The 23,161-nt window shown below is 49.8% G+C and overlaps 1 protein-coding gene across 5 annotated transcripts in view; it reads right to left on the reverse strand.

Moving 5' to 3' along the window:
• The window catches only part of LOC118075975 (tRNA (32-2'-O)-methyltransferase regulator THADA), a 58,857-nt gene that overhangs the window by 18,950 nt on the left and 16,746 nt on the right, over positions 1 to 23,161 (reverse strand). For all 5 annotated transcript variants that reach the window (XM_060269407.2, XM_060269406.2, XM_060269410.2 and 2 more), the window contains 11 exons: positions 22,512 to 22,648; positions 22,186 to 22,383; positions 20,351 to 21,059; positions 18,776 to 18,928; positions 17,765 to 17,874; positions 17,077 to 17,237; positions 16,126 to 16,277; positions 14,909 to 15,094; positions 12,075 to 12,223; positions 10,834 to 10,971; positions 8,238 to 8,342 (listed from right to left, as the gene is read on the reverse strand). In XM_060269407.2, coding sequence (XP_060125390.2) covers positions 8,238 to 8,342; positions 10,834 to 10,971; positions 12,075 to 12,223; positions 14,909 to 15,094; positions 16,126 to 16,277; positions 17,077 to 17,237; positions 17,765 to 17,874; positions 18,776 to 18,928; positions 20,351 to 21,059; positions 22,186 to 22,383; positions 22,512 to 22,648 — 2,198 coding nt within the window. The remainder of the gene's footprint in view (positions 1 to 8,237; positions 8,343 to 10,833; positions 10,972 to 12,074; positions 12,224 to 14,908; positions 15,095 to 16,125; positions 16,278 to 17,076; positions 17,238 to 17,764; positions 17,875 to 18,775; positions 18,929 to 20,350; positions 21,060 to 22,185; positions 22,384 to 22,511; positions 22,649 to 23,161) is intronic.

A 23,161-nucleotide genomic window follows, 5' to 3' on the forward strand; every position in this document is an offset into this window, starting at 1 on the left:
CTCCACCCCCATCATTCAGCCCAGACACTACTGAGGTCCAGCTCCGAGGGCCTTTTGGCGGTTCCCTCCCTGCGAGAAGCGAGGTTACAGGGAACTCGGCGGAGGACCTTTTTGGTAATGGCACCCTCCCTGTGGAATACCCTCCCATCAGATGTCAAGGAAATTAATAATAATAATAATATAGTATTTATTTAATTTTTTTAAAGATTTTTTATTAAAGATTTCTTGAATTACAAAGGTGTGTGCAGTGTCACTCATATTTTAACATGTATCATTTTTGCAAATCAGTTTCTATACCCCGCCCATTTGGCTGGGTTTCCCCAGCCACTCTGGGCGGCTTCCAACAAAACATTAAAATACATTAATCTATTAAACATAACCACTTCCGCATTTCACGGAGGTGGTGTTGTGGGCGTGGCCCGTCTCGACCCTCGCGAGGGGGCTGTAGCTCAGCCCTCTCGCGAGAGCGGTGTTCCCGCCTCCGTCACACCCCGGCCGACCAATAGGGCCGGCTGGGAGGCGGGGCCTTCTCCCTGTTTAAATCTGGAGGGAGGCGGGAACACTGCCTCTCTCGTCGCACAGCACCGCAAGCGTTCGGATCAGCCTCTAGAGCTCCCGAATCCTTGCCTTTTGCCTTTTGTCTCCTTTTCTTGCAGGTTTCAATCGTCGCTTTTCTTCGCCGCGTTCCTTGGGCCTCCGCCGCGCTCCCCGTGCCTCCGCGCCATCGCTTTGGCCTCGCGCGGGCGAACGCCTCCGCCGATCAGCTGGGGCTCCGCTGATCAGCTGTTGGGCGCGCGTGCGCAGCAGGGCCGCGAGCAGGAAGTCGGCTCGGGGTTCCGGCGCTCAGCGCCTTGGCCAGCTGCCGCTTCTCCGGTGGACGCGTTCGTGCAGCAGGCTCGCCCATCGCTGCACTCGTGAGGGCGCAAACGCAGCCTGCAGGAGCCGTCGCCCGCATTCCCAGGGCGCTCCTCTGGAGCCGGTTACAGCGGAGGCGCCGGGGCTTCCTTTGCCGGCGGCAGAAGCTCCCCTTCCCAAGGCTTCCTTTGGCTGGCTTCCTCCCTGCGTGCTTGAGTAAGCTCTGGGGCCATACCGGTATCGTCGACGTCTGCTGGGGCTGAGGCGGCTGCCTCCTCACGACCTTCCAGCCAGCGACGCCAGCCCTCGGGGGAGCTTCCGAACGAGGTGGTGAGCTCGCCGCGTGTGCGGCCTTTCACTTTTGAGACTAGTGCCCCTCTCCGATAATTATTCCTCTTCCCTGGTGCTTTCTGTGCATGGTTATTGTTCCCTGTTCCTTGTTCCCTGGTGCTTTCTGTGCATGGTTATTGTCCTGGTGTTAGGCTGACCCTGATCCCTGTTCCTTGTTCTCAGTGGCCATCTTGGGAGTGGACACGTGGGCCAGCTGCGGCGGCCATTTTGGGAAGGTCCACACGTGCCGGCTGAGCAGCCTTATTGAGTGCCCCTCCATAGTTGTGATTTATTTTAATTTTAATTTTACTGCCGCAATTGGGTCTGTCTGCACGCTGCCGAATTACCTTTGACCTAAGGTCTAGACTTTGGGGATCAGCGGCCGGGCTACATCGTTTTCTTTTTAGATCTTGGGGGGGGGATTGCTTAGCCCCTGTTGAATCCTGTTTGGGTTTAGTTAGCAGTTTGTGTTCCTTTGGTGATTATTATCGTCGTTATTGCTTAGCATTATTGGTGTTCGGCTGACTTTATTCCCCTGGTAATTTGATTGGTTCCTCTTGCATCAATTTCTAGTATTGCTTAGCATCTTGCTTTTAAGGGACGCTGGTTCGATTTAATTGGTTGAAGTCAATTTTATTTTAATTGCCGCTAACTCATTCGGCTGATAATTGGATTTGTTTCCTATGGCAGCAATTGCTAGTATTTGAAGTGTTTCATTTTGCATCAGTTGCTAGTCTCGCTTAACATCTTGCGTTTTAAGGGACGCTGGTTCAATTTTAATTGGTTCAAGTTAATTTCAGTTTAATTGTTGCTAACTCACTCTGCTGGTAATTTAATCGTTCCTATTGCAGCAATTTCTAGGATTGCTTAGCATCCTGCGCCTTAAAGGACCCTGGCTCAACCAGCATATTTTGTTCATAGGGCGAATTAGTGTAGTTATTTATTCGGATAATTAATTGTACTTTTGGAATAAACTCAATCAGTACCAACTTGATTGGTTGCTTAGCAAGGGACCACTTAGCCTTAGAACGTCAGGCCTTGAGTAGGTTCGCTTTGTAAGTAAATTCCTTAAAGCGTTCTGATAACTAGGCAAGAACATGTCCTCGGGTCGCAGTACGCGCAGCAAATCCTCTAAGGGAGCTGCCCCAGCAGCGAATGCTGGCACCGCCTCATCAGGCCCTCCCTCCTTTAGCCCAGAGGCGCTGGCCCAAGTGGCTTCCAACTTACAGAACATTTGTAATCAGTTAGGACCACTGTGCTCCACGCTTGCTCCTTTATGTGTTTCGCTTGCATCTGCGAAGAGGGGGGTACAAAATGGAGTTGGCAATTCCCAATCCTGTGTGCCAGAATCCCCCCCTGGCAATAGTCAGTTAACTAGCTCTGCCTTCTCATTTCTCAGCTCCCAGTCTAGTGAGGGGGGAGGGTCAGGTGCATCGGCTGTCTCGCCCTCTGGCTCCCAGCGGGACATGAATGCTCAGCCGGGCACATCAGCTGCTTCCCTCCAGATCCTTCAACAGAGTCAGGCCATGGCGCAAGCTTCCCAACCAGCTTCCCATAACCTCATTCAGCGGGACATGAGTGCTCAGCCGGGCACATCAGCTGTGTCCCTCCAGATCCTTCAACAGACTCAGGCCATGGCGTTAGCTTCCCAACCAGCTTCCCATAACCTTCTTCAGGCCGCTACGCTCGCCAGTAACCCCCCCCCCAGGTCGCCTCACTCCGTGGTTTACAACAGGATTTGGGTGCCCAGCAGGGCGCATCGGCTTCTTTCTTGCAGGCCGCGCAGCAGGTCCAGACCTTGGCTCAGGCCCCTCTAACGGCCTCCTCGAACGCCCCCCAGGGCGCATTCGAGCCCACTCACAGTCAGGCTCGCGCACCAGTTTCGCCCCTCATGTCTGCTCAGTCTGTTTCAGATATCTTGAGATCCCATTCCTCTCAGGCCCAGGCCGGGCCTCCTCAGCTGCCCGCGGGTTCCATGGCCGAACCCCCCAGCGAGACGGCGGGCGTTGAGACAGGCCAGACCGGAGGTAAAGCAAAGAAGAAGACGGAGAAGAGGAAGCGCAGCAGGAAGGACGACTCGGATGAGGGTTCAGGTACGTCGTCCGATTCGGATGCGGACATTCCCATGGAGGATTATTGGGGGGTGGCAGAAGACCAGATGGGCCTTCCTTTTTGGGTACACAGGAGGCGCTCTAGTTCCCATCGCAAGGGTTTTAACGGCACCCTTGAATGCCGGGGTGGTGCGCTGGTGCCAGAGGCAAAATCCTCCACCAATTCTGATATTGACATAATTTTGGGGTCCCATCTGTCTAAACGGAAGCGCGAGAAGATTTTGAACGGTGATTACATCGATATTTTCACGCTGCTGCCCCTGTCCCAAATGTTAGGGAAGGGGGAGAAAAGGAAGCAATTCGGAAAGCGTAGGTATAGAGCCCCGCGTGCAGAACGCACTTTTGAGAATTGGCAGAACGGTATACACATTTGGCTTGCAGTAATTGCGGCAGCATACCCCAAGAGGGCAATGCATTTGTTGGCCTACATAGCAGACGTGAGGCTGGCCTACTCGATGGCGGGGGAGGCGGCGGCTCTTAACTACGATGAGGATTTCCGTAGAAACGCCTCTCAGAACTCAAGGACGCGCTGGGACCAAAGGAATCAGCACTACTGGAGTAACCACGTGGTGCCCTTCGTCGAAAAGAAGCAGGCGGAGCCGCAAAGGTCAACCAGGTTTGAGCCCAGGAAGGACCCGCGTCGCAGGGTTTGCTGGGAGTACAACAAGGGCCTCTGTCAGAGGCCTAATTGTAAGTACGCACATGAGTGCGACAAATGTCTCGCCCAGCACCCTGGAGTCTCCTGCTACAAAGGGAAGCAGCCCTTTCGTGGAGGAAGAGGGGGGAGTTCAGGCCAGGGCCCCAGGAATTCCCAAGGTGCCGCTCAGGGACCTGCCCCTGGCCAGAGTAGATACTAATAAGTCCCTGTCCCTGGCATTCACCCCCATAAAACTTCCCCCACTGCGCATCCTGTTAAACAGCTATCCTGATCCCACCGCCTCCTCCTTCATTTGGGACGGCTTCTCGCAGGGTTTCAGAATCCCAGTTAATACCCCACCGTTAACTGGTGACCCACCTAACCAAAAGTCCGTGCGCGATAGGCCAGATATAGCAATCAGGAAAATTAATAAAGAAATAGCTGCAGGCAGGGTGGCGGGCCCATTTATGACACCTCCCATACCAGACCTCCACATTTCCCCCCTAGGCATGGTACCAAAAAAGACCCCAGGCGAATTCAGGCTTATACACAACCTATCTTTCCCACCCGGCAAATCAGTCAATGACGGCATCCCACAGGACCTTTGCACAGTGAAATACGCATCTTTCGACCAGGCTGTTAAGCTGGTTAGACAATTCGGTAAAGGAGCTCTGCTAGCCAAATGCGATATTGAATCGGCATTTCGGCTCCTCCCGGTTCACCCTCATGACTTCAAGTGGTTAGGTTTCAAGTTCGAGGGTGCGTTTTTCATTGACAAAGCCATGCCGATGGGTTGCTCTGTCGCATGTTCAGCTTTCGAGGCCTTCAGCACATTCCTGGACTGGGCCCTCCGCTTTAAAACAGGCCTAGCAGGTGTTACGCATTATCTCGATGATTTTCTTTTCGTGGGAAGGGCTAATAATGGGGAGTGTGCGAGGCTCATGAAAGACTTTGCCTCCCTTACTCGAGAGCTTGGGGTGCCACTTGCAGCTGAAAAAACTGAAGGGCCAGTAGTTCGCCTAACTTACCTGGGTATAGAACTGGACACCGTGGCCCAAGCATCACGCTTACCTTTGGATAAACTGACCGCTCTTAAGGAATTAATCTTACAACTGATTCCCCTTAAAAAAGTAACGCTTAAACAGATTCAATCCTTGCTTGGACATCTCAATTTTGCATGCAGGGTAGTTTCGCCAGGACGCCCCTTCTGCCGCCGCCTGGCTAGACTTACCGTAGGTCTGAAGCGCCCATACCACAGGGCCCGTTTACCCAAGGGAGTAAAAGCCGACCTAGAGAATTGGCTAACCTTTTTGGATCACTTCAACGGAGTATCCCTTTGGCAGGACAATCTGAGCTTACGTTCAGATTTCCAAGTACAATCAGATGCAGCCGGGTCCTTGGGTTTCGGTGTCTACTTCAAGGGCAGGTGGTGCGCTCAGCCTTGGCCCGCCAGCTGGCATGCCTCAGAGGTCACACGGGATTTAACCTTCTTGGAGTTTTTCCCAATTGTGGTGGCGGTGCACTTGTGGGCCGAGGAATTCAGGAACCGCAGAGTCTGCTTCCGGACTGATAATCAAGCGGTGGTCAGCGTGATGTCCAGACAATCATCCCGTTCCACGAGGGTTTCTGCCCTTCTGCGGGCATTCGTGCTGCGCAGCCTGGAACTGAACTTGCATTTCACGGCCAAATTCGTCCCAGGGGTCAATAACGATATCGCCGATGCGTTGTCTCGTTTCCAGATGGACCGCTTCCGCTTGCTGGCACCGGAGGCGCAGCAGTGTCCAGAGCCGTTCCCGGAATCCCTATGGAACCTTGGGAGCGAGAAATCTTGAAGGGAGTATTCGCATCGGTTGCCCCCTCGACTCTGAGCTCGTACAAACGCGTTTGGGCAGAATTTTCTAAATTCAGAAACAAGGGTCCCTCCCCTTCACCTTTGGGCCCCCCCACAGAGAGGGAGGTCATGCGTTATGTGGTTCACCTTAGGGAATTGGGTCGCGCGACCAAGACTCTTAATTTACATACGGCAGCGATCTCCTTTTTCAGCAAATCTCTGTACTCCACGGACCCTTGCGATAACTTCCACCTGCGCAGGGCCATGGAAGGTTGGCGTAGGCTACAGCCACCAGCCGCTGACCCCAGGAGGCCCATTACATTTGACCTGCTGTGCAAGATTCACAGTCAATTGACGTCCCTTTGCTGGTCCCCTTATGAAGCGAGCTTGTTCTCCGCGGCCTTCTCGCTAGCTTACTTCGGGGCCCTCAGAGTCGGAGAAGTAGTTTGTGAGGACCATCCAGACGGGTCCTCCCGTGGGATCCGAATGCAGGATGTAGCTTTATCAAGCTCGGTGGCAGTAGTGCACATCCGCCGCTCAAAAACGGATCAACGGGGATTAGGGGCCACCATTCGCCTCCCTGCAGCAGGTGGCCATGGCCCTTGTCCAGTAAGGGACCTCAGGCACTTCCTATATCAGAGACCGACCGGCACAGATCCTCTCTTGGTCCACCAGGACAGCTCTAAGCTCACACGCTCCCAGTTCACACGGGTTTTACGCAAGGCCCTTGCGCTGTGTGGCGTTGACCCGAGCCAGTTCTCCGCCCACTCCTTCCGTATCGGTGCAGCAACCTCAGCAATGCACTTGGGCCTTTCAGCTGAAAGGATTCAAGACATAGGAAGGTGGAAGTCTAACGCTTATAGAAGTTATCTGCGCCCTACCTCGTAGTTGCAAATCGTACTGATCCCCAGTCAGCCATCAACTGATTCCCTGTCTGTCACTGTTTCCTTTTCAGGTGGGCGCCGCATCAATGTGTGGATTGCGGGTCACAGCATTGTGCACTGGGCTAAAGTAAGGGCAATGGAAACCGGCCTTGGGAGTGATCTCGGCCTTCCAAAAAATGTTAAAGTATCGTGGATTGCCAGGCGCGGTATGCGCTGGAAAGAACTTCTGCCTGCTGTCTTGGAAAGGGCTGCTTCAGTCGGGCCCCCCCATGCGCTGGTCATACAGCTGGGGGAGAATGATTTGGCGTATCAAAACGCAGTGAAATTGAAATGGAATATCTTTGAGGACTTTGAAAGGCTGCTGGCTTCTTTCCCGGGGATGACGTTGTTATGGTCCGCCTTGTTGCAGAGGCGCGTTTGGCGTGAGGGGCTCTGCCCGAAGGCGTTGAACAGAACCAGGAGGCTATTGAATTCATTTGTATTGCGCAGGGTCCTAAGTTTGAATGGTCAGATAATTTCCCACCCAGAACTAGTACGCACTGAAGCAGCCCTGTATCGTAACGACGGAGTTCACCTTTCACCTCAAGGGAACGACATCTGGTTAGCTGACATAATTAAGGGGTTAGAGCATTGGTTACGGGTGTGAGGGTATTGGCGGCGAGCCTTTTGGGCTCGAGTGGCGGTTAGGCATTGGAAAGCTGCATAGAACAAGAATGGGGGGGCAGATTACGTCATCCTCTGCCCAAATTTGGAGATTTAATCCCGTTAAAGGGGTTCCGGGGGCGGTAGCTTTGTCCTGGGCCTACGGAGGTCAGGGCCTGAGAGCACCCCCCAACGGTGGCCACAGAAGGTGTCCCAGTAGATACATATCACTGGGGGCTCCTTGCTGGTGGTTAATTTCTCCCAGACTGTAACACACGGGTTACAGTCGGATATAGTCGGTTAGGGTCCAATGCCTAAGCCAATACCGCTCAACATCCTTAACCAATAAAGTTGTGGCCTTTTCACCCACTTACCTTATTTCACTGTGTCGTGTCCATTATTTCCGGGGAGGGAGGGACATTGCCACACAATAAACGCTTCCCTAAACAGGGCTGCCTTCAGATGTCTCCTAAAAGTCTGGTAGTTGTTTTTCTCTTTGACATCTGGTGGGAGGGCATTCCACAGGGCGGGAGCCACTACCAAGAAGGCCCTCTGCCTGGTTCCCTGTAACTTGGCTTCTCGCAGCGAGGGAACCGCCAGAAGGCCCTCGGCGCTGGACTTCAGTGTCCGGGCAGAACAATGCGGGTGGAGACACTCTGATTCCTGACTATCTGACTTTTAGAAGACATCTGAAGGCAGCCCTGTTTAGGGAAGTTTTTTAATGTTTGATGTTTTCTTGTGTTTTTAATATTCTGCTGGGGGCCACCCAGAGCGGCCAGATGGGCGGGGTATAAGAAATAAATTATTATTACTATTATTATTATTATGGAGCTACTGCCAGTCAGTGCATACAATACTGCACAAGGTGGACCAGTGGTCTGACTCAGTATAAAGCAGCTTCCTATGTTTTAACCTAGATGGGATGGGATGTTTAACCGCCAAGGTACCTGCTCTAGCGCTTTCCTTGGTATATCTTGGAGCTCTGGGTCCGGGTGGCTTAGCAAAGTGGCACAGAATTTCGTGAATCCCAGGCTGCAGCCTTCCACCGCTCCCTAGAGAAAAGAAAACGAATGAGTCAGCTCCTTTACTGGTCAGTAGAAGGCTGCCAAAGGACAACCTTAAAAACCCAGGCAATACCGATAAAGAAACTTGAGACATGTGGAAAACAAGAGGATTAAAAGATGGGAAGGAGGGGGGACAAAATAAGGCCACATCTACCTCATATATTACAGTAAGCACTTTAAACAGTCACGGCTTCCGCCAAAGAATCCCAGGAGTTGTAGTTTGTTAAGGGTGCTGAGAGTTGTTAAGAGTGGTTTAACAATCCATTCTTCTTCACAGGGAACTCTGGGAATTGTGGCTCTCTTAGGGATCTCCTAACACAGGGGGCAGCAAAGTTTTTCAGCAGGGGGCCGGTCCACTGTCCCTCAGACCTTGTGGGGGGCCGGACTATACAGGTGAAACTCGGGAAATTAGAATATTCGACGTGTCCGAGAAAGTCTGGAGATCTGGGAAGGGCAGAGGAGCCGGGTGCTGGCAGACCAGTCTAGACTTCTCAAGAGACTGACCCAGTTCCTCTGGAACAATGCAGAGAGCCCGGTAATGGTACCTTTTTCATTTAACCTGGACCTTCTTGTATCCTGTCAAAGCTGCACCCGCGGAGGAGGCTTAACGTTAGTTTGTAAGAAACCCAAACGCCTGTATTCCACGAAAACAGCCTCGTGCAGCAGCAAGAGCGAAGCAGACTGAAAGTTAAGGGTACCAGAGGGTACAGGTGAAAATTAGAATAGCGTCGAAAAGTGCATTGATTTCAGTAATGCAACTTATAGGTCCAGCTGTCCTTTGTCAACAACAAATTATCACTGGTTTTTTGGGGGGTTGAATATACTGGTGAAACTCGGAAAATTAGAATATCATCGAAAAGTGCATTGATTTCAGTAATGCAACTTAAAAGGTGAAACCAATATATGAGATAGATGCATGACATGCAAAGCAAGATATGTCAAGCCTTTATTTGTTGTAACTGTAATTATTTGTCGTTAGGCGGGTCAATTATAAATGGAATGTCATTAATGAAATGTCACAGCGATGTTGATTTTTGTATGATTGTAAAGATTTGTTTTATTACTGTGGAATTTCCAAAAGAAAGCATTTGTAAAAATAAAAATAAAAATAAAAAAGCTGCATTACTGAAATCAACACACTTTTCGGCGATATTCTAATTTTCCGAGTTTCACCTGTATCCAGAGATGCATTTTAAATAAAAGCACACATTCTATTCATGTAAGAACACCAGGCAGGCCCCACAAATAACCCAGGGATGCATTTTAAATAAAAGGGCACATTCAACTCATGTAAAAACACGCTGATTCCCGGCCCATCTGCGGGCCTGATTTAGAAGGCGATTGGGCCGGATCTGGCCCCCGGGCCTTAGTTTGCCTACCCATGTGACCTAACAACTCTCAGCCCATGTGACCTAACAACTCTCGGATCTGGCCCCCGGGCCTTAGTTTGCCTACCCATGTGACCTAACAACTCTCAGCCCATATGACCTAACAACTCTCGGATCTGGCCCCCGGGCCTTAGTTTCCCTACCCATGTGACCTAACAACTCTCAGCATCCTTAACAAACTACAACTCCCAGCAATGAGTATGCTACAATTGAACTCTTGGAGTACTAAAGTGATTTGTTTTTTTGTTTTTTTTGGTGCAAGGATATAACAGACCTCCTGAAATGCTGGCTGCTTCCAGCAGAAGCCAGAGCAGGCATGAACAGCAGTTCTTAGCGACCACCATTTTGCTTTCCCCCCAATGCCCCAAACCAGACTTGTTAATTAAGGGTCATGGTATACATCATATATTTAACGCAACTGGTTTCCTCCAAAGACTCGTGGGAAGTGTGTTGCTCGCCCTTTGCAGAGCTACGCCCCCCCCCCCGAACCCTTAACAAAGTTCCCAGGATTCTTTGGGGGAAGCCATGTGTATTAATAAAGGATGTGACCAGCGAGTATATTGAGGGACACAATGGCAGACAGCACAAAAAGCATGGCAGCCCCTATTTTTGGCAGTAACCACCTCTCCACACACACCCCAAAAAAACCCCAGAATGACACCAAATTGAGGCATTCTGGGGTGAAACAAAATGGCAGCTAACAGCAACTGGTGCTGTGTGCTCTGCTGCTGCTATAAGACACTGCTATGAGAGCCAGTGTGGTGTAGTGGTTGAGAGCGGTAGACTCGTAATCTGGGGAACCAGGTTCGAGTCTCCGCTCCTTCACATGCAGCTGCTGGGTGACCCTGGGCTAGTCACACTTCTTTGAAGTCTCTCAGCCCCACTCACCTCACAGAGTGTTTGTTGTGGGAGAGGAAGGGAAAGGAGAATGTTAGCTGCTTTGAGACTCCTTCAGGTAGTGATAAAGCGGGATATCAAATTCAAACTCTTCTTCTTCTACTACTACTTGTAAACGTACAAAACACAAATCAAAGCAAGGCTTTGAAGAGCCCGTTTTGACTTCAGCTGTACCAGCAGGAAGACGGCCTTACCCAGTGGCGGCATGTTAGCAAGATTTCCTGGAACACCTCAGTAGCCATCTTTACAACCGGAAGCGGCAGGAGACAGCCTGCCGGGGGCGCCAGGGGCAGAATCTTCTCAGCTAGGCCTCCCAAAAGCAACCCGATTTCCTTGGTAGTTAAAAGGAACAGAGTTTGTGAGATTGTGAGGGGAGAAGTCGGATGAATAAAGTAGCCCTCTCTTCTCTTGTGTTGGGGATGGGTACATTGCATCTAATTCCCCAGAGAGCACCATGATACCTTCATAATTTGGGTGGCACTGTTAAGCTTTATGGTCCTATATGGCTCTTTTCAGCTGGTCCCTTGCTTTGTCCTACTTTTTACAGCCCTCTGGTGAGCCTCCCTAATACTCCTTTCTCCCACCCCTATAGGAAACACCCCATCTAAAGTGCTGTGAAGTTCCTTCAAAGCCTAGTTTCCTTTTTTATTTTGCCATATAATTTTTTAATTAATTTTTCAACAATACAATGATAATATCCATCACATTATTTTCCCTATTTTTTAACATTTTGGCTTCTTAAGGCCACGACTTCCTTCAAACCCTCCTTATGATATTCTAATATTCATTAGTGATATTTATACTTCACAAATCAATCACTGCTGTAAATTATTACACTTAATCTTATCACTAAAATTCCATACTACAATGGCTTTCCTTTTTTTAATCTCACGAAGCTTCTCGCAGTCCTACCAAAGTATTCAATTGAGTGCAATTGTCTTTCAAATATTCTGCAAATTTTGTCCAATCTTTGATGAACTTATGGTCCTGCTGTTCTCAGATTCTTCCCGCAAAGCCTAGTTTCCATTAGCCTCACTATGCTAGAGTTTCACTCCTCTCTGTCCTATTCCTTAGGCCTTATCCATCAATCTCTTTCTTTAGATTACGTTTCTGAGTCAGTTTGCTACTCTCCACGGTGCTATCGGCTCTCCCGCCTCTTGGCTCCTTGTTGCTTAACTTCGCAACGTACTGGGATCTCTCCCCAGCTCGTTTCTCTCTGTGGCTTCGACCCCAGCCAAATTGACCATGTCCCTTTCCCTCACAGAAACCGGCCTGCAAATGGCAGTTCCCTGAGAAGCAGAACATTTCCATCTGTCAAGCCAGTTCAGTCAACTGATGTTGGAGGTGCCCACCATCAGCTACGAATTTAACCCAACTCCCCTCCCCGCAGCCCCTACCATGTTTAAAAACCTGAAACACTCTCAAAACTGCTCACTTTCACTGAGACCCAGCAACAGGTCAGGATCAGACTGTGTTCCTCCGAGAGTAGAACTGAATCGTCCTCATTAGGGAGCCCAGGATCCTTCCCCACATGGATAAGGAAACTGATCGCATTCCCCATGTCTGCAAATGAAGGAGCTGCAGCTGCAATTAAACCAAGAAGGGGTTAGGAAGTTGTGCTAAGAATACGGAGAAACAGCAGTCAAGTTATATGTTTAAAACACAGTAGAAACCCGTCCTATTTACCGTATTTATTTTTGACAAAGCAATAATCATAAATAAATAAGAATAAAAATGTGCACCTCACCACCGAGACCATTCCATTGTAACTACCCAACCTCCCAAAATTTCAACACCTCTTGCGGTGGTTTGACCCCTTTCCATTTTAACAGTACAAATTCTACAAACACCCTCCATATCTCCTTGAAATCATTTCTCCTGCATATCCTCTGTCTTACCTTAATGGCACATGTTAATTTATCATTAACAGCTATATCCCACACCTCTTTATACCATTCTTCCATTTTATATTCTTCTTGGCCCTTCCACTTCCTGGTTATAATAATTCGTGCAGCTGTCAATAAATTTGGGAGCAAGTCCTCCTTTTAAAAATTTAACACATCCATTGGTGCAGGAGAGCTGAACCGGATAAGGATCATGGTTCCGGGGGTGTACATTAAGGGGGTTTAACTGAGCTGCTTATCTCATCAAATCACCTCCCCTGGCCAGGCTCTTACTAGCCACAGTCATGCCGCCATCTGGTATTGTCTTTTAAATTGATTCATCCTGAAGGGTCCTGAATGAGGTAACTGTGCCCCTGAAGGACCAGGTGCGCAGCCTGGGAGTCATTTTGGACTCACAGCTGTCCATGGAGGCACAGGTTAATTCTATATCCAAGGCAGCTGTATATCAGCTCCATCTGGTACACAGACTGAGACCCTACCTGCCTGCAGACTGCCTCGCCAGAGTGGTGCATGCTCTAGTTATCTCTTGCTTGGACTACTGCAATGCGCTCTATGTGGGGCTACCTTTGAAGGTGACCCGGAAACTACAACTAATCCAGAATGCAGCAGCTAGACTGGTGACTGGGAGCAGCCGCCGAGACCACATAACATTGAAAGACCTGCATTGGCTCCCAGTACGTTTCCGAGCACAATTCAAAGTGTTGGTGCTGACCTTTAAAGCCCCAAACGGCATTGGTCCAGTATACCTGAAGGAGCGTCTCCACCTCCATCGCTCTGCCCGGACACTGAGGTCCAGTGCTGAGGGCCTTCTGGTGGTTCCCTCGCTGCGAGAAGCCAAGTTACAGGCAACCAGGCAGAGGGCCTTCTTGGTAGTGGCACCCGTCCTGTGGAACGCCCTCCCACCAGATGTCAAAAAGAAAAATAACTACCAGGCTTTTAGAGGACATCTGAAGGCAGCCCTGTTTAGGGAAGCTTTTAATCTTTAAGAAATTAGTGTATTCTAATATTTCTGTTGGAAGCTGCCCAGAGTGCCCAGAATTATTATTATTATTCATCCATTATCTTTATATCTCGCCTCTCCCTAAAGAGTTCTGAATGGAACACACAGTTCTCCTTCTTCCGTTTCATCTTCACTACAACCTTGCGAGGTAGGGGCTAGGCTGGGAGAAAGAGCACAACCAGTGAGCTTCGTGTATGAATGGGATTTGTACCAACTAACTCCTACTCATAGGAGACCCGATGCAATTAATGGGCCGCTTGTTATCCTTTATATAATACCTTTTTCTCCAATGAGCTCAAGGTGGTTCTCCCCTCTCCTTGTTTAATCCCCACAACGACCCTGTGAAGTAGGTTAGGCTGAAAGGTGAGCTACATGGCCAAGTGGAGATTTGAACCCTAGTCTCCCAGGTCCTAATCTAGATTCTGGTAGGTAGCAACCAGACTTAACATGGACACTGGTACCAGAGCCTGCAATAAATCCAGATGCCAACTTTGCTGCCACGTACACCCAGACAACACCATCGCTGGACCCAACATCATCAAACATACCATCTCAGGACTATTTAATTGCTCGTCTTCTAACACTGCGTATGCCATCAAATGCCAACAGTGCCCTTCAGCTCTCTATATTGGACAAACAGGCCAATCCCTACGCCAAAGGATAAATGGACATAAATCTGACATCAGGAATCACAGGGCAGAGAAGCCAGTAGGAGAACACTTCAATCTTCCAGGACATTCAATACAGGATCTCAAAGCAGCTGTCTTGTTACAAAAGAATTTCAGAAATAGACTCGAAAGAAAAGTTGCTGAATTACAACTTATTACTAAACTGAAAACTATGGAGAGACCTCGTCTGAATAGAGATATTGGATTCTTGTCTCATTACATATGCTAAAGCTTTTTGGTCATCTGCATACTATCCCTTGCTTTTTCCTGTAGGACTAATTGCAGTCGTTAACAGTCGTCAACAGGTTTACCATACCCATTCAGCCAATCACCCATTCCCACTACCCTTCTGATACACTACCCTACTATATATAAGGGTCTGGTGACTTCCGTTTCAGTGTATCTGAAGAAGTGTGTATGCACACGAAAGCTCATACCAAGGACAAACTTAGTTGGTCTCTAAGGTGCTACTGGATAATTTTTTAATTTAGGTCCTACTCTGACACTCTAACCACTACACCACACTGGCACCAAGGAAGGAAGCGAAGGGAACAGGGGATTAAAAAAGGGATGGGCCCTCCAGATGGAGGGAGAGCTTAAAGATCACTGCACACTGTTTTGAAGACCTGCATAGAAAGGCTGGCGGTCGAATGGGCTGGCGGTTGTTTAGCATCTTTCTATCCCAGCCTGGTCTCACCTTGCTGGTCTAAGCTCAAGGGCCGCTTGCTCTGCAACACTCCCAAAAGCAAATTGCTGACGTCTCGCACGGTGCTCACCAAACCGCTAAGGAAAAGCTGCCAGCTCTCCGCCTGCTCTGGCTTCAACATTGAGGCTGACACCTCTGGGACCTCCAGCAGGCATTGCCTCAGAGCAGAAATCACCCCTGCTGGGACAAAGCACGCTGGTTAAGGCAACGTCCGCACATACAAAATCCTGCTATGGCTTATTTTATGACTACGTCTTAAAATAGGGGAAACAGGGTATATTTAATGCAGTATGATACCACTTTCAACAGTCATGGCTTCTTCTCCCCCCCCCCCCCCCCGAGAATCCTGTAAAGAGTGGCTTAATAGATCTGTCTCCTTCCCCAGGGGACTCTGGGAACTGTAGTTCTGTGAAGGGAAGAGGGGACTCCGAAGAACTCTCAGCAGTCTAAACAAACCACACTTCCCAGGATCCTTTGCAAGAAGCCATGACTGTTGAACGTGGTACAACACCGCTTTGAATGTCTAGTGCAAATGGAGTCAAAGAGCCCCCCACAACCGTCAGTTAATATTCCATGCCCCTCATGAGTTCTGGGAGGGGGGGGGTCTGTTCTCCACAGGGGTCTTTCCCCTTAAGTTTTTTTCTTTTGTACGCAGAAGTTTTCCCACAGTATTTTCACATCAGGCCTGTGAGGTATAGCCTATGAGAGATGACTAGCCCAAGGTTTTTCAGTGATCTTCGTGGCCCAGTGAGGAAATTGTTATTACTGGTAGTAACAGTAATGCATAAAAAGCAATGAAAATGATGTTTGTTTGTTTTTAAAATTTTAAAAGCAAGCCAAATATTAGGACAACTTCTCATTCCAACATTGCCAGAAACAATGGGTTGCATCCAACAATAGCCTTACTCAAAGTAGACTCATTGAAATGAACGTGGATAACTTAGGTCCATTAATTACTCTGAGTAAAATTTACATGGCTGCAACCGAGTATGTTTCAGCCACCCAATGCCTGGGTGAAAAGGAATGTTTTAAGAAATCCCTTCCAAAGGATAATAAGGAGAGGGATCAAGCACAGCTCGCTGGTGAGATCATTCCATAAACAGGGAACCACCACAGAGAAGGCCCTGTTGCAACCCCTCCCTCCCTCCCTCTGTTCCCAAGCAATCCTACCCTGTTTCAAGCAAACCCCCAGCCCCCAAGGCGCTGACCATGTATTGGTGAGGTGTGGGCTGCTAGTAACAAGTTGTGGACAGCCCTGGCGAAATGTGTCTGCAGCACACCAAGGAGATGCTTGAGGAAGGCCTGGTAGAGATCTTCCTTTGCCCCCGGCAACATTCGTTTCAACGCAAGACTGTCTGTTCTGGTGGAGGAAAAACAGTGAAGGTAGTTAGAAGAGGAAAAGGAGCAGCTGTTCCTTCAAAAACTAAAGTACAGCCGTACCTTGGTTTTCAACCGCCTTGGGAGCCGAACTCTTTGGCTCCCAAATGATCGGAAACCAGAAGTGATTGTTTTCGAACGTTCTTTTGGAAGCCGGCCGGCCGGCAGGGCTTCCGCAGCTTCTGACTGGCTGCAGGATCTTCCTACAGCCAATCAGAAGCCACACCTTGGTTTCCTAATGTTTTGGAAGTCGAGCAGACTTCTGGAACAGATTCCGTTTGACTTCCAAGGTACGTCTGTATTCTAGACAAGGAGAGGCTGAGTAACAAACAAAAGTATAACTCCAAACAGGGATGGGGCAGCCATAGACTGGGAAACAAACTTACAGGCCTCTCTGGCCTTCAGACCACACTAGGGCTGGGCGGTATCTGGTTTTGAACACTGCATGCTAAACATTGTGAGATACCAATATATCACAATGTCTGAAATAAGGATGGAGCTATGGAGTTATGCATTGGCTGGTTCATATTGTGATTTTTGCATAGCGCGCGCACACACACATCATGATTCAAGATATATTGCCGGCTCAAAAATTACAAAACCGATATCACGAAACCGATATGGATTTCAGTTTGGGACGATATTATGGATATATCGCCCAACCCTTGTCCAACACATCCTCCTGAGGCAGACTCCTTCATAGCTCTCCCAAACGGACGTTAAATTCTGTAAAAGGCTCAGATGGTCATAAACAAAAAGGGTTCAGAGAACAAATATTCTACTTCTGGAGGACGGCTTTCATCAGCACCGCTCCTGCTTCCGCCTCTGGGACTCTAGGGCTGCACATGGCTTCCTGCGCCAGTTCGAAGAGAGCCACAGCAATGGATTCTGGGAAAGCAGGTGGGAAGTAGCGGACGAGCAGCTCAGATGCCAGCTCACGGATCTGCAGTGGAAGAGGGGGGAGAGAGTAAAAGGAGGACAATGGGCAATGTTCAGAACACCGCTTGGCCTATGCACAAAGAAAGATGCTAGGTTCAAAATTCCTACTGTGCCAAAGGAAAATCACCAGACTCTGAAGCTGAGTGTATATCTTCTTCTTTTTTTTAGGATGGGGGGCACATCTGGATTTTTTAGCAAGTGCCACAGACCACCCCCTCTGGCCACTTATCAGTAAAGTCAGATCCAATAGCACTAATCTGAGCCTTGAAAAGCACATAGAGTTGGAAAAAGAAGCAGGACAGAGCATCACTTTCTCAACTTCCTCCTCCAGCTCTATGTGTTTTCCGTGCAAGAGAAGGTACCACTCTCACCACCCCATGATCAAGGGGCCAGTGAGCGGGTATGGGTGTTCAAGGCAAGACCTTGGTGGTGCCAGTGTGCCCCCAAGTGCTACTCTGGTGACTCCCCCCCACCCCCACCTGTAAATTCTTGCCATTCACAGTGTCATGGGAGGATGGGTGGACGACGCACCTCGTTCGTACTGTCCTGCAAGCAGCTCAGCAGTGCCAATGTGTTGTTTCTCGAGAAAAAGTCCCAGCAGCCCTTGCTTCTTGCCCAGCTCAGTAGCGCAGCCATATTGCCTGCAGAGTAGTACAGTGCGGGGGGCGTGTGTGTGTGGAGAAAGTAAGGTGAAGGGGGGGGGGAGAAACCACATGGACTATAACAGGAACAAAGCATTTTCCTCTTCCCTCTTTGCATGTTGGAGCCATTTACAAAGGGCTAAAGATCTGGTGCAAGACTAGACTGTTTGGGGTTGCTTTCTTGGGGTTCAGAAGCATTACTGCCTCTGGTAGTGGAGGTAAAGCACAGCCATCATGATCACGGATAGCTTTCCCCTCCACGAATTATCATAGAATAATAGAACTGTAGAGTTGGAAAGGGACCACAAGGGACATCTAGTCCATCCCCCTGCAACACAGAAATCTTTTGCTGAACGTGAGGCTCCAACCCACAATCCTGAGATTTGGAGTCTCGTGTTCTACCGACTGAGCTATCCCAGGAATTTGCCCAATTCTTTTTTTTCAGCTTTGCAGCCATCACCGCCTCTTTTGGGAGTGGATGCCACAGTTTTAACTGTACTGCATGAGTAAGTACTTTTTTCTTTATCTGCACGGAATAATTTTTATGAAATTAAATTAGATAACCAGGCTAGAGAAAGCTTTAAGAAACTCAAGTTCTCCAGAAAGGGGACAGAGGAGTGGGAGCAAATGCTCGAAATGGCTCTGTTTGGTTTCCGGCTCGCTTGGAGCTCTCCGTGGTCCTGAAACTTCTGCCAGGCATTGTTTCCCTGCCCCATGGAATGCCTGGACAGGGCTGGGCAGGTAGGAGAGCATAAAATAGAGAGGGAGAACCTGAGGTCCTCTAACCTGTTGTTGGACTCCAGCTCACATCACCCCTGACTATTTGGCCCTTCTGGTTGGGTCTGATGGGAACTGGAGCCCAAGAAACGTCCACAAGCCCATAGGCTCCCCATCAACATACGAGGAGGCTGCCCCTTCTTTCTCTCTGGGCTCCAGGTGTCCGTGCAGGTCTCCATGATGGCCGCCAGGAGAAGAAGGGCGGTTTTCCTCCTCTGGAAGTTGGAGCCCGACGTCAGGGAGGAGATGCAAAGCTGCAGCAGCCACTCGACGAAATCTAGGACGGGAGATAGATTTTTAATGAGGCGGTGTCAGGATGCTGTCAGCAGCTCCCGGCTGGTTGCAGGTAAAGTATAAAGACAAGGAAAAGTTTCTTACTGTCCTTTTTTATTTCAGTCTTTACAGAGAGAGGCTATAGAACCCAACCTCTTGGATAATGGCATTGTCCCGAGTGAATCGCCACCCCTGCCTCTCCCACTTCCTTGTGTCCTTTGTCTTTGAGCTCTTTGCTCTCCTACTTTTAAGGCTCACCTGATTCTGGGAGATGGTGGGTCTGGAATGCTTTCTATTGACGTGTCAGCCGGGTGTTGTTCCGGCTCTCCCATTATTTCCCAACCTTTCCCCTCATCTGCCTCTGAGCTGCGACCTCCCTCAAACCCCTGTTGTAAAGCTATACTGTCTTCCTTTTCCTCCTCCCCGGAAGGGTCAGGATGGGGAGGTGGTTTCCACCATTCCTCCTCCTCTGTCCAGCCCAACAGGCAGGGACACAGGAGTGCTCGGAAGGCATCAGGAGAAGGAAGCAAAGGAGAAAAGCACCACATCACAAACACTGGTGTCCCTTCTCGGGCAGAGGGCAGCCTAAGAAAAGAGGGTGGCAATTATTTTACAGGCAACTCCTCACTTACGTGGGGGTTACATTCCAGCCCGCCACACGCAGGAGCGAAATGAGCTTCAAGTGAGGAGCACCCTCTAAACGCCCGCTTTTTACCTGCTCTTGTTGTAGAAAAAATTGGGCTTTGCTTTTGCAGCCCAACTCCCCAAGAGACTCTTGAGTCCCCTAAGTCCATAATTGGTCAGAGAAGAATGGATGGAAGCTGGAGCCAGTAGAAGGCAAGCAAAGGAAGATCTTCATTTTCCTGTTTCAACAGAGTTCTCCCCCACTTCGCAAGGAGGTGAGGATTCAGAACAAAGGCGTTCAAGAACTTTATAAAACTTTAGAAATTGCCCGGCCCCTTAGCCAAAGACCACCTTTATAACACCCTCCATTCTCTTTTTCTTTTCTATAGTACCTTTGCCTCCAGATTGCCAGAAAGAGCAGGGAACAGCACATTCGAGCCAGTTGCAATTCAGCCTCCTGCCCAACAGCTGTGGAGCGGGGTAGCGCAGCAGCAGCAGCAGCAGCAAGAGCTCCCATATGCCATTTTGGAGCCCATACGGTGTTAGTTTGTTTTTTTAAGCCCTTTAAGCCTTTATTTCTGGACTCTTTGGGCTCCAGGGAGGGTCTCCTCACAAACCACAGGGACTTTTCAGCTTTATCCCGCCACTTCTGGGATGGAACTGAATTATTTACTGATTTCACGGCACCAATCGCACGCAAATTGGGAGTTGCCTGTATTTAAAAACTTGAGAAGAGCAGGGGGCCCATTCGGTCTGGCACCCAGTTCTTACAATAGGTGTGTGGAGGAATGGGTCAACTCACCCACGGCTTGCCCCAAAGCCGTTTCCGGATCCTTCCCGCCGCAGCGTTCCTTCTTGTCCGATTCCTGCTTCCGTAGCAGGGCAAGAGAGCTGTCCCTCAGCCTGACCAGGGCCTTCTTAACCATGGTTTGGAGGTGCTGCCGGAAGGACGAGGAATCGCAGTTCAAGCTCAGCGGCAAAGCTTCTTTCAGGAGCTGGGCCTCCGTCTCGGACAAGGCCTGGTTGGTCCTGGGGGCAGAGCAGAGGAGACTCAGCGCCGCCATGCGGACGTTCTCCTCCTTGGAGAAGAGGCAGGAGGGGAGCCTTTCGAGGGTCTCTGCGTTGGAGGGGAAGGCCCCTGAGATCGTCCTCTGGGCGTTCAGCAAGGCGACCCAGGCCCGCAGCTGAGAGGGCTCCCTGCTCCTAAAACTCTCGTCCAACAAAGAGTAAGAGGCGGGGAAAATTTGCAAGGTCCAGCCCAGGAGGTAGTTGGAGGCGTTGCTCTGGAGCGAAGGGGAGGGAGAGGTCAAGGCCCTGGAGAGAACCCCAAGCCAGCAGCGGCCCCACTCCCGAGCCAGCTCTTCCTCTGGGACCTGCTCCCGCCTCCCGGCCCAAACTCTGCGCTGCAGGCGGAGGATGGTTTTGTACAAATCGGAGGCGACAGGGCACAAGTGGTTGGTCGACAGGCAGTTCAAGAGATGCTGCGGGAGATCTTTGTAAGCATCCAGAACCTGAGCAGAGCGGAAGGGAAAATGCAGGAGATGTCAGGGGTCTTTACACAAACACAAGAGAAGGTCACCCAACTGCACGAAACGCAGGAAGCTGCCTTGTACTGAGCCAGGCCCTTGCTTAGTGCTGGCAAAAGAGAGAGTAAGATTCTAGTCCTCGTGATTCACAAGAAAGGGCTGGATTAAGGAGAAACAGGAGAAGCTGCTTTATACCGTCAGATCCTCGGTCCATCTGGCTTAATATTGTCTACTCTGACCAGCAGCAGCAGCTCTCCAGGGTTTCAGGCAAGGAATCTCTCCCAAGTCTACCTGGAGATGCTGAGGATTGAAGCTGGGACCTTCTGCATTCAAAGCAGGTGTTCTACCATAGCTGCCAAGTTATCCCTTTTTTAAAGGGAAATTCCCTTATGATGAATAGGCTTCCTCGTGAGAAAAGGGAAAACTTGGCAGCTATGGTTCTACCACTGAGCTACGCCCCACTGCTAAAGTCAATGGGACCTGTAAACACTGAAAGTGGTTATTGATTTAACTCAAATGTTTCCCAAACTTGGGTCTCCAGCCGTTTCTAAACTACAATTCTCATCGTTCCTGACCACGAGTCCTGCCAGCTAGGGATGATGGGAATTGTGGTCGAAAAACAGCTGGAGGACCCATGTTTGGCAAACATGGTTGCAACAATACAGTGGTACCTCAGAAGTCAAATGGAATCTGTTCCGGAAGTCCGTTTAGCTTCCAAAACGTTTGGAAACCAAGGCTCAGCTTCCAATTGGCTGCAGGAAGCCCCTGCAGCCAATCGGAAGCCGTGGAAGTCATTCGAAAACCGGAACAATCACTTCTGGTTTTTGATCGTTCGGGAGCCGAAACGTTCGACTCCCAAGGTGTTTGAAAACCAAGGTATGACCATACAATCTGTTACAGCACTGGTGCATAGAAACACACAGGTGAAATAGTCTCGTATTTTGGCACATATGAAAAAAAGGGGGGAAAAGAAAGGTTTTGATGGGTTTTGTTTTTACGAAATTAACAAAGAGGGCAATTTCCATCTCTTGCTACCTGACCCTTTTGTTTTCAGAGTATTATGGGCTGAGCTCCACACTCACACACCAATGTCCCGTCCCGTCCCCCTTACCTTTTCAGGACCCAGGTAGGGCAGAACCGAAATGAGAGGAAAATACCGGGCTCTGGCCTGCCAGGGCATAAGGATGACTCTCTGGAGGAACTGCCCATAGAGGGGTCTCTCCGGGTCCACAAAGCGATCACACTCTAAGCTGTAGATCTCTAGGAGGAGCTGGAAGGAGCTGTGGATGAAATCAGACACCCCTTCCACCTGAACAGTGTGGGCAGAGGAGGGGTGGGAAAGTAACATTATTACATATGTACAAATCATAGAATCACAGGGTTGGAAGGCACCGCGAGGGTCATCTAGTCCAGGTTAAATGAAAAAGGTACCATTACCGGGCTCTCTGCATTGTTCCAGAGGAACTGGGTCAGTCTCTCGAGAAGTCTAGACTGGTCTGCCAGCACCCGGCTCCTCTGCCCTTCCCAGATCTCCTCCAGACTTTCTCGGACACGTCGAAGCCACAGAGAAAACACTGCAAACAGAGGCCCAGGCTAATCACACCAATGACTACCAATCCCTCGTTCTGCATTCACAATGCTTTAAAAGCAGGAGTGGCGCTCTGGATGTTGCTGCGACTCCAGCTCCCATCAGACACAGTGGGCCTAGCCAGTGGGGGATGGGAGTTCAGAAAACTCTGGCGGGTCACAGGTTCTCCAATGGCCTCAGCCCAGTAGACCTGAAGGAGCGTCTCCCACCCCACTGTTCAGCCCGGACATTGAGGTCCAGTTCTGAGGACCTTCTGGCAGCTCCCTCCCTGCAAGAAGTGAAGTTACAGGGAACCAGGCAGAGGGCCTTCTCGGTAGTGGTGCCCGCCCTGTGGAACGCCCTCCCATCAGATGTCATGGAAATTAACAACTCTCTGACTTTTAGAAGACATCTGAAGGCAGCCGTGTTTAGGGAAGGTTGTGATAAATTGTAGTGTTGCAGCACATGGAAACGCCGGTAGGGCTGTGCAGGAACTAGGAAGCTGCTGCCAGTCAGTGCA

Source organism: Zootoca vivipara, chromosome 16 (assembly GCF_965207765.1).
Source record: "Zootoca vivipara chromosome 16, rZooViv2.hap1.1, whole genome shotgun sequence".
Lineage (NCBI taxonomy): Eukaryota > Metazoa > Chordata > Lepidosauria > Squamata > Lacertidae > Zootoca > Zootoca vivipara.